The sequence below is a fragment of the Tigriopus californicus genome, chromosome 6 (assembly GCF_007210705.1).
Source record: "Tigriopus californicus strain San Diego chromosome 6, Tcal_SD_v2.1, whole genome shotgun sequence".
Classification (NCBI taxonomy): domain Eukaryota; kingdom Metazoa; phylum Arthropoda; class Copepoda; order Harpacticoida; family Harpacticidae; genus Tigriopus; species Tigriopus californicus.
In genome coordinates, this window is record NC_081445.1 from 1,248,397 (window position 1) to 1,263,187 (window position 14,791).

The 14,791-nt window shown below is 41.7% G+C and overlaps 2 protein-coding genes across 2 annotated transcripts; both read left to right on the top strand.

Annotated features, from left to right (window-relative positions):
• Positions 1 to 1,388: 1,388 nt before the first annotated feature.
• Positions 1,389 to 3,970, top strand: LOC131882310 (uncharacterized; the record flags this gene model as incomplete). The annotated part of the gene is given in 4 exon segments (XM_059229414.1): positions 1,389 to 2,318; positions 3,267 to 3,402; positions 3,489 to 3,624; positions 3,708 to 3,970. Coding segments are annotated over 4 exon segments (1,068 nt in total). The 3' UTR covers positions 3,916 to 3,970.
• Positions 3,971 to 10,056: 6,086 nt separating this feature from the next.
• LOC131881753 (uncharacterized) lies at positions 10,057 to 14,396 on the top strand. The gene is made up of 4 exons (XM_059228703.1): positions 10,057 to 10,955; positions 11,028 to 11,133; positions 11,204 to 11,433; positions 14,053 to 14,396. Exons 1-4 carry the CDS (start codon positions 10,178 to 10,180, stop codon positions 14,343 to 14,345), a joined length of 1,407 nt encoding a protein of 468 aa, XP_059084686.1. The 5' UTR covers positions 10,057 to 10,177; the 3' UTR covers positions 14,346 to 14,396.
• The last annotated feature ends 395 nt before the right edge of the window (positions 14,397 to 14,791 follow it).

Consider the following 14,791-nt stretch of genomic DNA (forward strand, 5'->3'; position numbering starts at 1 on the left):
TGCTTTAGTGTCCTTGGATAATGTCACCACACAGGAGATGTAGCTTAGATTAGCCTAGAGTAAGTGAAATCAAAGAAATGAAATTACTGTAAGCCTTGTTTCAAGCATAGCTGTATGGAACGAAGGGCTCCAACCAACAACACATGCCGGTTTTGATATTTACTTATTTTACCTTGCTTCGTAAGAACTTTTTTTACAAGTGTTGATTTGCTCAAATGATCTTTCTAGCGTTCAGTTTTTGCAAAGTAGTACCTAAATTTCATTTTTAATATTGTATTTGGTTGGATTGTTGCCTAATAGGCAGTTTGACGTTTATCCAACTAATGATCAGTACTGAAGTAGGAATTTCAATCGCCAACATTGGATGGATTATCCAAGGCTTTTTATAAAATAGTTCCTGGAGTTGGATTTCCATGTTGTTGCTTATTAACTTAGTTCTGGATGTTCACGCAATGTGTCGTTGTCCAACATCCCCAGTTATGAAAGCCCATTTATTAGGCCACTGCAGCGGGGCCAAAAACCACCCAAGATAGCGACAAGGCCGAGGCCAGAAGAATCTTACGCAAAAGAAGACGCAAAAATGTTCCACGGTTGCAGTAGTTTCTGATCTGATGACGGCCTCCGTACTTCATTTTATTTTTCAACCTGAATTGTACATTGAATTTTAACGAAAGTCTCAAGGAGCATTATCATATGTTAAGATCATTTGTTCTTTTTGGGAACGCATGGGTACTGCAATATTTATTTCACTATTTTTGATACAACGACAAATGCTCAAGGGTGCAATTGGCATGCAAAGCTGGATCTCTAGATAAATCTATATCTTTGACATTACAAAAAAATAGCAAGAATTGGTGTTACCGAAAAGTTTTTGAAAGTTCCCAATATCACGCAACTTTTAGGAAATCCAAGGGTTCATTATCGAATGCTTGAATAGTCAATCAACGAACTTTATGTTCATCATTACGAAGTCGATAGAGTAGCTGATTCTCATTTGATCTTCCATATTTCTTTACAGCTTACACAGCAATAAACTCTTGAAGCTGACACTGTATCTCCTTTTCCCATGTACGAGTAGTTGAAATGTTTTGAGCGATACATGTCTTGTGTCTGTGCTCAATTACATTTTCAATTCCTTTGATTTTGGAGGATGCTTTTGTTTAGTTGCATTTGACAATTTCGGGGGACAACCCGCATGTCATTAGCGTAAAAAGGGTTAATTTCGGGTCAAAGACTGCACTTGACCAGATCTGATGATTGTAAATCCAAATCCAATCAAAAACCAAGTCGAACAAAATATGATGTATGAAGGTGAAAGTTGTGGCGGCGATAACTTGTGTTGCTCCCAGTTGTTGATGCAATTCCGTACAACGAATTGGTCTTTTTTTCGAACGCAGGCGCGGATTACTTTTTGATTTCGCTCCTGTTTAGTCCTGGGTGCCCCTGACTGCGAATGTGCAAAACCAAGCCAATGTGTCAAATCCGAAGCACGAGAGTTGTCTTACTGTTACCCCCCGTTGTTTTACCGTGTAAGGTATCTGAGCATTCGTTCTGTTTGAGTTCATACCCACCGAAGTGTGAACCTTTCCATTCAGCACGGCCAAAGCGTACTCTCTAGTAGGGCACAATAGTACTTGACTATCATCTTTATACCCGCACCTCCGCAGCAGTTCTACCTGGTTGAGTTGCGCGACTATGCATTAACCGAGAAGTGATGACATCCAGGAGGGATGAGAACTTATTGCGGCAGTCGTCCAACCATGGACATCAAGCACTATTTCAAGTACGGATTGATTGTCGTGGCCTCTGTCACTTGCTGTCTGGAACTCCTCCTATTACCCAGACATTTGCTTCGGAAAGCTCGACATTACGTTGATGATTCTAGTCAGAATCTATTCACATTCCCATTGGCACACTGCCCGTGTTCTCGGACGCTTCCACGCCCACAAAATGCATCCACTGTCCCATTCAATGCGACCACGTGTAGTCGAGATGCTTTTGTCCGCGGGGACGGCCAACAAGTGGTCAGTTTTTCTTTCTACGGTGATGTGCATACCAAGGTGGCTGTACAGAAGGGCTATTTTGAAGGGATTCGAGGGAATCTCGACCTAATGGCCCAATTCTATCCCAACTGGATCATGCGGGTGTACTTCGACCTTGCCACCAACGATCCAGTGTTGTCGGATTTGTGCGATTTGGCCTGTCAGTATGAGGTCCTTGACATTTGTCACGTGGCTCAGTTGCCCGGAGCCCCCATGGTGGACGCGCGCCAGGTCTTTGCCATGAATTGGAGGTTTTTCCCGACTCTCGATCCACAGGTAAATCCTTTCTCTCTCTCTAGCTCTCCCACCCATATATGAGTGTGTTTAGGCCTGCAGGTAAAGTTAGATCAAATTGGGAAGATCCTCCTGTATCTACCCACAAAACCAGTTCTGAATTAGCTCAATCAGGAAAAATGGTTTCAAGCAAGAGTGCTCTTTCTTACCTCTTGCTAACTAACGTTAGCCTTATTTATGGTCTCGGTTTACTGAAACCGGGTTTGATCAAGAGTGACCCGGATCCGTGCTTGGAACCAAAGCAGGACAAAGTGTGCCCGGAGAAGGGGATCCACTTCTATTTCGACAATCAAACCCAGACCTGTGAGCAATACAAAAATGAAACATGTGGCGACAGTGTGAACACCTTCAAGACCATGTCCATTTGTCGGGAGATATGTCATCCACATTTGAATGCAACCCTTCCGATTACCCTGGTCGATTCAAGCCCGGGAAAAACAAACTGCTCCGTTCCCGCCAAAAAGCAAGGCATTGATTGTGGGGTCTATCAATCCAATCCGCGTTGGACCTTCGATCCCAATCTTGGCCGTTGTGTTCTTCACCCATTTGGTGGGTGTCGCGAGGCGGATCGATGGTTTGCGACCAAGGAGGAGTGCCACGAAACTTGCCCTCAAGCATCCGACGCTATTCTTGAGTGGGATCGGCCTTTGTTTTGTTACGGACAACCCTTTGTTCCGGGGGAGATTGTAACGTGTCAAGAAAACGAGAATGTATTCTTCTACGACTTTGAGACCGGACAGTGTCAGCCCTATCTTTATGGAGGCTGCTCGGGCCCTCAGACCCAGAATTTCTTTCAAACTGTTGAAGAGTGTGAAAAGATGTGTGACCTTGTCCGCCGTCCAGTGTGACCTTGAATTACACGCAACCTTGAAACTGGATAAAGTTTTGTTTTGTTGAAGATGATTAGACCATTTGTACTCCGTGTTGCAGGTTGACCTGTATGCCAGCAGGGACTTGGATAGCAGGTTCTCACTGCGAGAACAAGCTGCTGTCCAAGAATGGCTGGATTCCGACGAACCCATGCATATCATGCGAGATCATCCCAGGCACAAAATTGAGATCTTGGGTAATTTGAGTCATTTTGTGTTCGTATACTTACACGTAAAGCATGTTCAAGAGTCTCACAAAACCCTTCATTTTGTTTACTTACAGGTGCTGCTTGGGGGACTCATCTAAAAAGAAAAAACGCCAGAGGTCGATGGATAAAATCCTGGATCAAGATACTTAACGATACCGAAGCATGGGCATCTCGACAGAGTAAAGGACCGGATCAAGTCATTCTTCGTCGGTACGAAAGAGTCGTCACTGAATATTAGCATCTACTGTGTGCGTACGTATGAACGTGCATCGAAATTGTCTTAAACATTACAGCTACGTCTGGCCTTGGGCGAGGAGGTCGTCCATTCAGCATGATAGCTACTTCTGTCGAGACTACAGAGGCACGATTCCTTTCCCGACGGAGCGGGAAATGAGCGTGAACAATTTTGTGGCAGCCGCGGTCAAAAGCAACGGAACGCTAGTCAAAAAGTGCCCCAAGAAATGCCGACCTGAAGCTCACCCTGATTGGGAATTTTGTTGACAATGAGACTGATTATTATGTTTTCTAAATCTAATACAGTGTATATGTATATGTAGCATTTGTTATTGATTTTAATATTAGTTAATACTAATATTAAATATAATAAATTTTAAATTATAATATATAATAAATTATGATGAACTATAAATATATAATTAAATATAAAATTAGATACTAAATTTCATTACTCAAGTTGCATTAGCACTTCTTGATCTGTGTTTGCGAAAGATATCGATTATAGTGGCATGTTTTTTGACGAGAGTGGTTATCTTTCTTTTCAATGTGTTTAGGGATTGGCATGACTTGAGGGCGGGATCCAAATGGTTCCACAGTACTGCTCCCTGTTTCATGAAGGTCCCTGCATTTCTATAAATGTTAGTGCCTTTCCAGGTTTATCCAATGACTGATTGTAATTTTTGATGTCCTTTTTGGACCGCATTATGTTCCGGACATAATGAATCATGCATAATCGTATAAATATTTTGAAAATTTTGTAAGTCTGATGGTCTCAAAGCCCAAACGAAAGGGCTGTTGCGAGACGAAAAGTGAAAGCAGGTCCCAGATAATATATGCTTCAAGGTATGTCCGAATTTTGTGTTCCCATGCCAGACAGGCGAAATGATTTGCATGATAATACCATTTGAGAAAAAGGTGTTTTCGACCCGTCCTGACATCCTTTCAAGCAAATTGGTTCACTAGCTTTCAAACCGCAGTTCTCACTTGCAGAATCCTTTTCTATCGACAAGGTGGGCAAAGTTCAAAAACATTCGTTCACTTTTTTACTTACCGTACATAATAAGGAATTGGAGAAGAAAAGCCAAATGTTCTTTATTGCAGAAGTCCTGCTTCAATATGTTCCTTTACATTAATGAATACAATATTCGCTTTTATTTGTTTAGTGAATTTGAGCGCGTTGAATATGCTCTATATTGGATTGATCGAAGAAAAGAAGCCGGTGAAGTGTTTACAGCCAAAGAACACCAAAATTCTGGACGCTAGTGACTTCCTGAGACATTCAAAAGCATTTTTAAGCCAGTTCTGGAATCGTCTGGAAAGCCAATACCAAATCGAGAGAATCTAACACACGACATGAATTCCCAAGATTTCAAATATGTCATTTCGAGTGGGAAGTGTACTTGATGGCCGCATTGAACTCAATGGGAAAGAACGTCATTATGCAAGTGGTAGTAAAATATATGGATTCACAACTGAACATGCAAACAGTTTATAAAAAATACACGCTCAAATTCTAACTGATTCTTTTAAGAACAGCTAAAGAACTCGAAACGGGCAATGAAGTTGTGCCCCCTTCAAAAAGTGCACCCATATGTCCCAGCATTGTTTAGGCTAACTACAGACTGGACTCCCCGTGTCTTCATTGGGACACCCATCAAGAGTTGCGACTCCGGAACAAACTAATCATAAAAATAGAGGCCGGCCAACTATGTTGTGGTTGATTTATTTGAATCAGCAAGACACGAGCAGAAAAAGTTTGGTCAGTGACGAACTGATAAGTGACGCCAAACTGTATCTTCACTAAAATTAAATAAAACAATATTTTGCTCATTTTCTGCTTGCTTCGTCGGTCCATTCGTCAAGTCCGCGGCTAGACAAAGCCATCCTAACAATCTTGGTCATCATCTTTTGTGGAGAGTCCTCCAAGTAAAATTTTCTTTGTACGCAGTTTTCAAGCCTTGGAAATTGACGATGGAACGAACCCTAGATGTCGCTACTTTTCCACAAAGTAATTATGAATAATCCGAGACTTGACTTCATTCAGCACTGAGCGAAGAAGCTAGTATGAAGAATCTCCCCCCCCAAAAAAAGAAGCCCGTGGAGAGTAAAAATCTCATCTCTTTGAAATGATCAGTCTCAAGAAAGACTTAATATTGCAGTTATTTTTCGCCAATCAACAATTATTTTTCGAAATTAGATTTATAAAATGGTCCAATCATCCAATTAATAGAGAAAAACCCGAAAATGTAATCAATTACTTTTTTTGATGATGCTTCGCTTAGCCCTAGACTACGTTGATCATTAAAGAACACCAGGCCCTTAATGAGCTAGATGGCGTTACAGAAGGCAACTGTAATCTATAGTTTAATTGCGAGTTTACCAGACTGTCTCTGTTGATCATCGCCTCAGTTCTACATACTCTATGCTCATGTCTCATTCTCGGTAAACTTTTTTGTAGCGGTGCTACTTTTTTTAATCTTAACCTGACCTAATCAAACCTAACCTAACACGATATTGATAACCCTTAATGTCTCTATCTAAGCCTTTTAAAATTTTCCCAAAATTTAAAAATAAGCACCGCCAACTAATCGGTGGAGAATAACGTTTATCCTCATTCTCAGAACCTGTTCCAGAAGGGGATTCAACGAGGTCGCCCTTTTCACCCTTTCACCCTGTTGCATCACGTCCTACCAATCCCGCGTCCATTTCAACCCATTTAAATCCCCCTCGCCGAGCACGTCTGCCATTATTTGTATGATTGGTATCGTATATGCATTCCGTTCTGCATGCGTTATTCATTTTATTTCAGCGGTCAGGCAATTTTTTTTTGAAAATAATGAAAATAATGCCATTGCTCGCGTTTCTTCCCTTATGGATCTTTGAATACAAATCCAATACACAAGCAGGGATTTTGATGATTGGACTTTAATCAAAACGAGGTCACAGAGACATTTCAGCTAAGAGTGGATGAATTTTCTGGTCTTTTTTGGACAGCAGAAAAAACCCTTATCTCACAACTTAATAGATGAATCTACGGTAGTATAGATGAAGTCTGTTCTGGAGAGCTTCATATTTTGAATAAGGGGACCTATAATGCTCGATCTTGATCATGGCCGGTTTGCAGTGCTTGATCCGAGTTAACAAGACCTATTCACGAGACCATCGAAACTGCCGTTCTTGGAAGTAAATCGTAGACTGATTTATATTCAGCAACAGAACAGTATTATGATCAGAGAAATGGGTTCATTGTTCCATGTCCTTGGCAACTTGTTGGGGCAAAAAGAGTCTATCTTTGGGATCAAGGTGTGGCTCTCACATAAAGTCAAGAAACGTGGTATTCTTGAGTACGCCCCTTCTGTTTGACCTCCCCCCTCCCGGAATCAGCACTCGATTCTTCGATTCTTGTCCTCAAATCCGTCCACAGAAGAACGACAAGGTTATTGACAGAAAGGGTGGGTCTGAGACGAACTTCTAGAAATATGGACTGTGCACGAGCTTCCCGTCAAATCGGCCTGCTGCTTTTGGTCATAACTCGGAGCCATTTTTCGAATTAGAGCAATGGTAGATCTTTTCAATTCAAGGCAGGTCATTTTTATATGCTTTACTTGTAAAGTGGTTCGATTCAAAATTATGTTGTCAAAAGGGTATGTGGCTGACCAAGAGCAGGCCGAAAATTCGAACTTTATGTATTGTTTGCTGCATAACTGTGACCATGTTTCCCGAGTTCCCTCAGCATAGTTTTGGGCTCAAACTTGGTCAGGTCGTATAACGTGTTTATTTGGAATAAAGTGAACGGTTTAGGAAATAAGAAAGTTTTGCTTCTGTACATAGCCCACATCTTTAGAAGTCCGTGGTCTGGGTTATCTAGATCTAGGGGTCTCCCATCTCTGGAGCGGAGAACAATTGGAGCTGATTTGACTGACTTCTTTAAGATATCCAATGAAGCAATGTCAGTCAGTAATCCTTATTTTGTGGATGGTGTTATCTTCGAAGTAATTTAAGCACGTAGTAGATTCTATTCCTTCTTTATTTGGGTGGTGGTAGTGGTGGATCATTGGAATGCTCTACATCCTTGGTGACTCGACCATCGAAGATTCCTTTTGTGTTCCAGAACTTAATTGCTCTTAAGAGCACCCGATGTATAATATTTGCCAATTAGTTTTGGTTATTTTGTGCATACTCGACACTATGCTTTTTTGTCTGTGTTACAGGTTGTTGCTTGTCTTAATTTTATTATCTCGACCCTCTTTCATTTCTTTTGCGCCAATGCTCTTTCGTACACATTGTTTTTTTTTTGAGTGGCTTGAAATGATAAAGTTATATAACACTGAGTAAAACGAGAGAGAAAAACTGATCATGATTGCCTAGGAAACATAGCTTTTGGCACGTTGACACGCTTTTTAAGACAAGTGTTGTGATTGGAAAGTTCATGTAAAAGAACTTGTTATCCGAATCAAGTTCAAGGAAGGTTTCACATTTGCTTCGTGGACATAAATTGAAGCTTTTCGGATCACTTTGTATGTGACCATGAAAAACTTATTGTGCGCAAGGAAGCTTCTGGGGAACCAATTGCAACTTTGTGAATGGGAAGATGTCGGATATCTATTTACGTACCTCCAAAGTGGTGAATTCACGTCAGATTATTGCCCTGCGGTCTGTTAAAGATGTTGTAAGCATAGGTTAGACAATCCTCGTCCTTCGAAATAGGAAAAGCTATTTATACGCGTACAAAATATCAGACGAACACGGGCATCTTGAAGGACATCAAATACCTATGTGTGTGGGCATAATCAACGAAATTCTAACTGAACGGGTTGCTCACTAAAACGGACTTATGGGAGATGTCCGGTCGGATGGCCTCTTATCTAGCCAATTCGCGATGTTTGTGGAAAACATGGGTTGATTATTCGACCACTAGGCATTTGATACCCTTGACTTTTTTCTATTTGATCGCTTCAATACTAAACGAAATGTTGTTAAGCTTCATTTTTCCATAGACTTGAAAAAAAAGTTGCCTTTTTTTAGCACAAAGCGTTGCTTTTTTCAAGTGGAGAAAACGGTTCTAAAAATGTGCAAAAAGGGTGTAAGTATGCAAAAACAAGTTGCAGCAATGCAAAAAGAATTGGTACATGGGGGGAAAAGGTCATTTTTAGCCCATTTTAGCCTCTTTGTTGCATTTTTAATTTCTTACAAAATCAAAGCATACAATTGTATTTACTACGCTATACATGGAGTCCACGAAAAATAAAAAAAAGCTTTTTGCAATGTTCAACATTGGGCTACGTCTTCAATTGATACAGATATCATGATAAACAATTGACTCTCTCCTGGAGCTTCGTGCTGAGAGTGCTTTTGTTCACAAATTGGATTTGAGTCGGATCAAAACCATGACGGGAGATGTAGTAGCTCAATTGCAAACTCTTTTTTTTGCTGACTTTTTCCAAACTAAAAAGGGAGTTGAATTTGAGCAATTCAAATCGTTGGTAGATCAAATATTGTATAGAGCTTAAGTGGCAACAAAATAGTGGAAAAAGTGGAAGTGTGACTCAAAAAATTTTGTTCGACCAAAAGGCCAAAACCAATTTAAAAGTTTGTTTTTTGTTTCAGGTTTTAACTTTCTTTTTCGAGGTCTAATCATCATTCAGAGAATTGTCTGACTCCTTTTTCTGATTGTCTTTTCGATAAACCAAAATCGTTTCTAAGATTACACCAATTAGATAATAGTTAACCGAAAAAAACATCCACCACTCTACTCTCGGTTGTATGTGAACTCTAATTCGTTGGTGGATCATACATTCTTTCGAATTGATAGCTAAATACGATATGTTACTCTTTCATTTTGAACTGTCGGAAATCCCCCTCCCAGTAGCGTTAAGGAAGTCCATGAATAAAATGTTTCATAGCGCAACACACTGTACTCCAATGCTGTGGTTTTTACTGCATTGTGGTGATCGAACTTACGGGCTCAAATTAATGTGAGAGAATATAGAAAATTGTGGGACTCAAAATGGAAGCAGTCACCCTAACAAGGTGAACCAAAAATCCTGTACTCAAGTACTGATGAAAACATATTTTCCTTATGACTCATCTGCACGTTGTCCACCATTCTAGAGGTCGGCAAATGGAATCTCTGAAGAACGTCTCTGCACATGAAAATAGATGGACTCAAAAACAAATCAGCGTCAATCAAATCATAATCCGCTTCGAACTTGCCAGACTTCGAGTAATGCGAATCGTTGATGATCCTGAATAAGCAAGCTTTGCTTACCAATCCTTGTATGTAATGCTTGCAAAAAACGAGGCCAAGGCATTGAAATAAAAGAAAGATACACCTCCAGTCCCAACTGCTCTTCTTATCAAGACTGGAAGAAACACACACACACACACACTCACATATAGGTATAGTACATACCTAGACGCACACCTCTTTGGCAAATTGCGGCGAGTGACTCGTTAAATGACGAAGAGAGTGTCAAATTTTCCAACTCCAAACTCCAAACTTGCTTGACTTACCACCACTCGACAAATGCTTCAAGTGGGTGAAACAATGATTGCTGCTCTCTTGGTGATTTCGCTTCTAAATCCGCATGTTTTCGGACAACCTTTGTCCAGTTCCACTATTACAGCCTTGAAAGAGGCTGCAACAACAATCAGTGCTGGCAGTGATCCTGAGTATCACAATCAGAATGTTTCCACATTCACCCATACCACCCCGGGAAAGCGACTTGTTTTCAAGCGACCAATGGGAAGGCAACCAGTAATCAATGTTCCCATACAAGATTACGCCCGAATCGTGGCTGGAGATTATTCCCGTGTATCTGAGCGTAATGAGACTCAGAATGATTCCTCAATTGCGGCACCGTTGATCCAATCGAATGACACTGAAGAAGGTCAGGGTGGAAATGGAACCAAGGACTTTGATCCACCAATAGTGGCGGCATTGATCCAATCGAATGGAACTGAAGCAGGTCCAGGGAGAAATGGAACCGGGGAACATGATTGGACCGACCCAAGAACCTCGTGGGATGAGATGGAGTTCGATGCGGGAGATAATGGCACTGTTCCCGAGATTGGAAAGGCTCAAGGGCTGATGAGAAACCTTCGGGAGATTTGGGATGACCTTGTGAGGTCACCGCTCATGATGGGCCTGATTGGTGGGAGTCTGGTGTGTCTGTTCATAATGGGATGCTCCTGTGGAATCCTCATGAAGACTTGGTGTTGCTCCAAACATGCCAAGAAACCTGTTAACTTTGGTGACATCAGCAACCAGTATCGCAGAATGAAAACTGACCCTTGCTCTGCGGGTAAAGAGCGCATTGGAACCAATCCATAAGCTCAATTGTTTTGTTAACCCAAGTCATTTATGGATCTTCTAGAACGGTTGGGTTGGCAATTTCACGCTGGAAATGAAGCCCCAGGTCCCAATGATGACTCCACTCATTCCAAGGCGAATGTCTACCAAATTCAAGACCCTCGAATAAGGTGATATTTTTTTTTTCCTCTGGCCCTGTGCATATTTAAAATGGAACTTTCATCGTTGCTTTCCTGGCAGGAAAAACTCGCCAATTTCGCGATCTGATGCCAATTTGGCCATAATTCAGCCGGCGTTCCGACCCTCGAGGCCCGCTCAATACTGGAATACATCCCTTCCATCATCTCGACATTCCGCTGCGGTTTCGTATCAAGATGCAGGTGGTTACACTTTGCCGCATGTGTTAAGAAATGGAAATCCGGACCTTGGGCCTGGTCTCAGCTTGAAATCCATTGGTTCTGGACGAACAGGTAGATCAATTTAAGGACCAATTTCCAACACAAACTTGAACAGCGACGGATTGGGGTCGTTAGAAAGGTTCCGTGAATGTTGGAGTAAGTTGTTGCGAATGTGGGAGCCTTGCAGAAAACATTTCTGTTTCCCCCACTTTTTCCATCAATTTCTTAAATATGTCCCTTGAGGAAGGAGCCCTTGAAAGCTAGAAACATGATAAAGGTTATCTCTGCAAAATAGCTGGCCAAAGTAAAAATTGCAACCAAAAAGGGGATCATCAATAAAAAGAAGTGATCGGCATTAAAGCCTTTACCTCAAACCTTTCAGCCTGAAAAACGTCTAGCGAGAAACAAACTATATCTTGATGTATGTAAAAGTGCTTGTTTACACTTCAACTACTTCATGACTTCTGTGTTCTCACCCCAGACAATAGTTTTTACCGCGATTGTTTTAGTGTTAGGGTTGGTCTTTGGCCAACACGATGCAGATTTATAGGCGACAAGATTCAGGAAGTAGAAATGACTTTAGAATTTGGTTTTCCTTATCCGATCTTGAACCACTTTTTTCCCTGCGTATCTGTAGATACGCTCACAATAAAAAAGGATGCTACACACGCAAATGAAGAAGTTCTATGTGCAAAGCAAAAGCAGTACCTAATTTACTTATTTAGACTATATCATACTTTTGTAATTTCTCCCATGATATTAGGCCAATTTTAGCCAATTTTTTGAAAAAAACATTAGAAGCAACCCCTAGCCACAAGGCCCTATTCTACAAAGATCGCTCTCAACATCTTTGCTAGTTTTCGTCACTTGAATGGTTTGCGCCCACGGCCTTGCTCTTTCCAAGGCGTGCACACCATCCTTTTGCATTCAATTTGTATCAAAAAAGGCCCATGGTGATGGGACACTCAGCCTCGGCCAAGTTTTCGGGATCTTGGCCCATGTTAAGGCCAGCAAATCCCGGGCTGAACCCAAGTGCCAATTGAATGACAAGATTGAGGTCTGGATTGATGATGTGCAGGCCATTGGGGAAAAGGACAGGCTGGTCTGTGTGGAGGACATGAGACTTGCAGGTGTAAATGAAATCGTCAGATTGGTGTTGTAAGAGAATTTTTGGACTGCGAGATGGGTTCTGATTTTGAAAGCAAAGGCAGATCGAATCCCACACGAATTGTGTGTTTCCGGCATTTTTGATGGGCAATTTCCAGAGTGCTTGTCTTTCTACACATTACATTGGAACGAAGGATGAGACCAATTTGGCTATCTTGACCCCTCTGGCAAAGAGTAACCCAGTTAACCGAGGATTCCAAGGGGGACTAGCAAGGGTGTGGCGAAGCACCTGTTTACTTCTGTCTGCCAATAAGCAGAGCGTGCGTGCCTTTTGTTTTTGATTTTGAAAGCATGGCTGTATTGTTTTTCTAAAAATTCGCCAAAATATATGTAAAATGACTGAAACTCTCAACTTGCAATTTTGATTCCCAATGCCCAACAAATTTTTACTAGAGTTTCTATTACGTTTTTTGAAGCGATTTTTCGAAAACAAAATAGTCGAAGAATCCGGTCATTGTTCTCATTTTTGCGTACTCTGTTATTCGATCTTAATTGTCGACCCTTGTCCACTCATTTTGTAACAAATAATGCATGCCTACTTTCCACCTTCCAAAAAGCGCTCCATTGAAAAAATCTCTACAGAAAAAAAATATGAACAATAACTTTTGTTATTTAGACATTTAGAGCGGATTACAAGCTTTGTGCAGAAAAGATCTTTTCCTTGCCTTTCATGAATTGTAGCTTGTCAAGCAAAGTTGTATTTATTTCAAATCAAACGATTGACGTTTTTTGACGTAAGCTTGAATGGCTCCGTTTCAATTTCGAGCAGGATTGATTTCGACCTTGATCAAAGCTTCGACGACTTCAAAAGGTTGAATGTGCTTGTGTTTAAGATCTTTAAATAGAAAATAATCCCGTCGGACGAGAATGCCCTTGCCAACTAAATCTTAAGCGTCGAGTTAACTTTCGCGGGTGGAGCTCGATGCTGGGAAGCCATTAGGTCGGGGCGGCCATTTTGTTGTGATTGTGCAGCTCTCTTTACGTAGACCTTGATGTTCCTTTAATGTCCATTTCCAGTCGACCATGAAGGCCAACACGGGACAGGGGGTCCACTGGTAGAAAAAAAGGGGCCGGCCGGCCGGCCATAATGCGTAGGTTGGCGCTCTTTCGACTATTTCCTAGATTGGGCGTGGCTCAAGCCACCTTTTGAACTCAACGACAATGAACTCTTATCTACTGTAATCTGGAACTGCGTTTTTATCATAATACGGAATGGGGCCTTTTTTGTGTACAACTGTACAAGCTTGCCTACTAGTGGCCATTAGGCCGGAGGTAATCCATCTCACTTGACAGACAAAGGAAAGTCCCTGGTTCTCGTTGCGTTTGCGACTGATGGACCTCTCTCTCTCTTTCTCTCTTAAGGAAATTTGGCCTTGAAATGGCCGATCAAGGCTCAAATAAAGTTCAAGTGTGGCTTCCCGAAATTGGATTACAAATAGCCGCGTATGAATCGTGGAACACGATGGTCCAAATGGAATGAGCCTATGTATATTAGACTTGACCGGACCTTCTCGCCCATTTCAGAGCCAATCAAAGTTTCAGCCCCGAGCACGATGAGGTTGTCTCTTTTGAAGGATCAAAACGAAAATGAGGATGAAGTGGTTATTGTTGATAATGATGATGATGATCATCGGGCCGAGAGTCCATCGGAGGAGCTATTCCCCCCGCCGCCTCCACCAGAAGAGGATCCAGAGGAGTTTGTGGACAAGCGTGTGTCTTCTTCCTCGGGAATGACCTCGTTCCTCCGTAATGGGCCAAAAAGCCATCAAACCAAAGAGATGTCCACTTACGATTGGGACAATGTGCAGCACATTTGAAATACTGTAGAAATTAAATGGAAATAAAACGACCTGCTTGCTGTAGGTGAAGCCTTTGGTTGGGGGGGATCATTTCATGCGCAGGGGAAGGGCAAAAGCAAAACAAAGGCAGGCCTAATCCATTTATCTGGGGCACACATGATGGAGAAGCAGAGGGAACAGACCATCGTCAAACCACATTACTGCCACAAAGCAAATGTGAGCCCCCCACTCTCAATGATCAATCAGCAATCGGGGATGCCAGGCTCCGTAAAATGGAAATGAAGAGAAGTTGTGAGATAACGCTTCCCAGGGGGTCCGTAATCCGTATGGAATCCTGAAGATTTACGTAATGTAGGTCAATGGACCTTCTGATTGGCAGGGGAGAACACCCCGAGAAAAGAGATCTTTGATGATAAGCCAAGGGCTGGCTGGGTAAATGTATTTTTGGGTTGGTTGCCCGAGCA

What these genes read in the sequence shown, in the direction of transcription:
- LOC131881753 (XM_059228703.1), top strand. Translation starts at nt 10,178, where the DNA reads ATGCTTCAAGTGGGTGAAACAATGATTGCTGCTCTCTTGGTGATTTCG. An exon ending in AACTGACCCTTGCTCTGCGG is followed by an intron (nt 10,956 to 11,027) that starts GTAAAGAGCGCA and finishes TGGATCTTCTAG; the next exon opens with AACGGTTGGGTTGGCAATTT. An exon ending in CATTGGTTCTGGACGAACAG is followed by an intron (nt 11,434 to 14,052) that starts GTAGATCAATTT and finishes CGCCCATTTCAG; the next exon opens with AGCCAATCAAAGTTTCAGCC.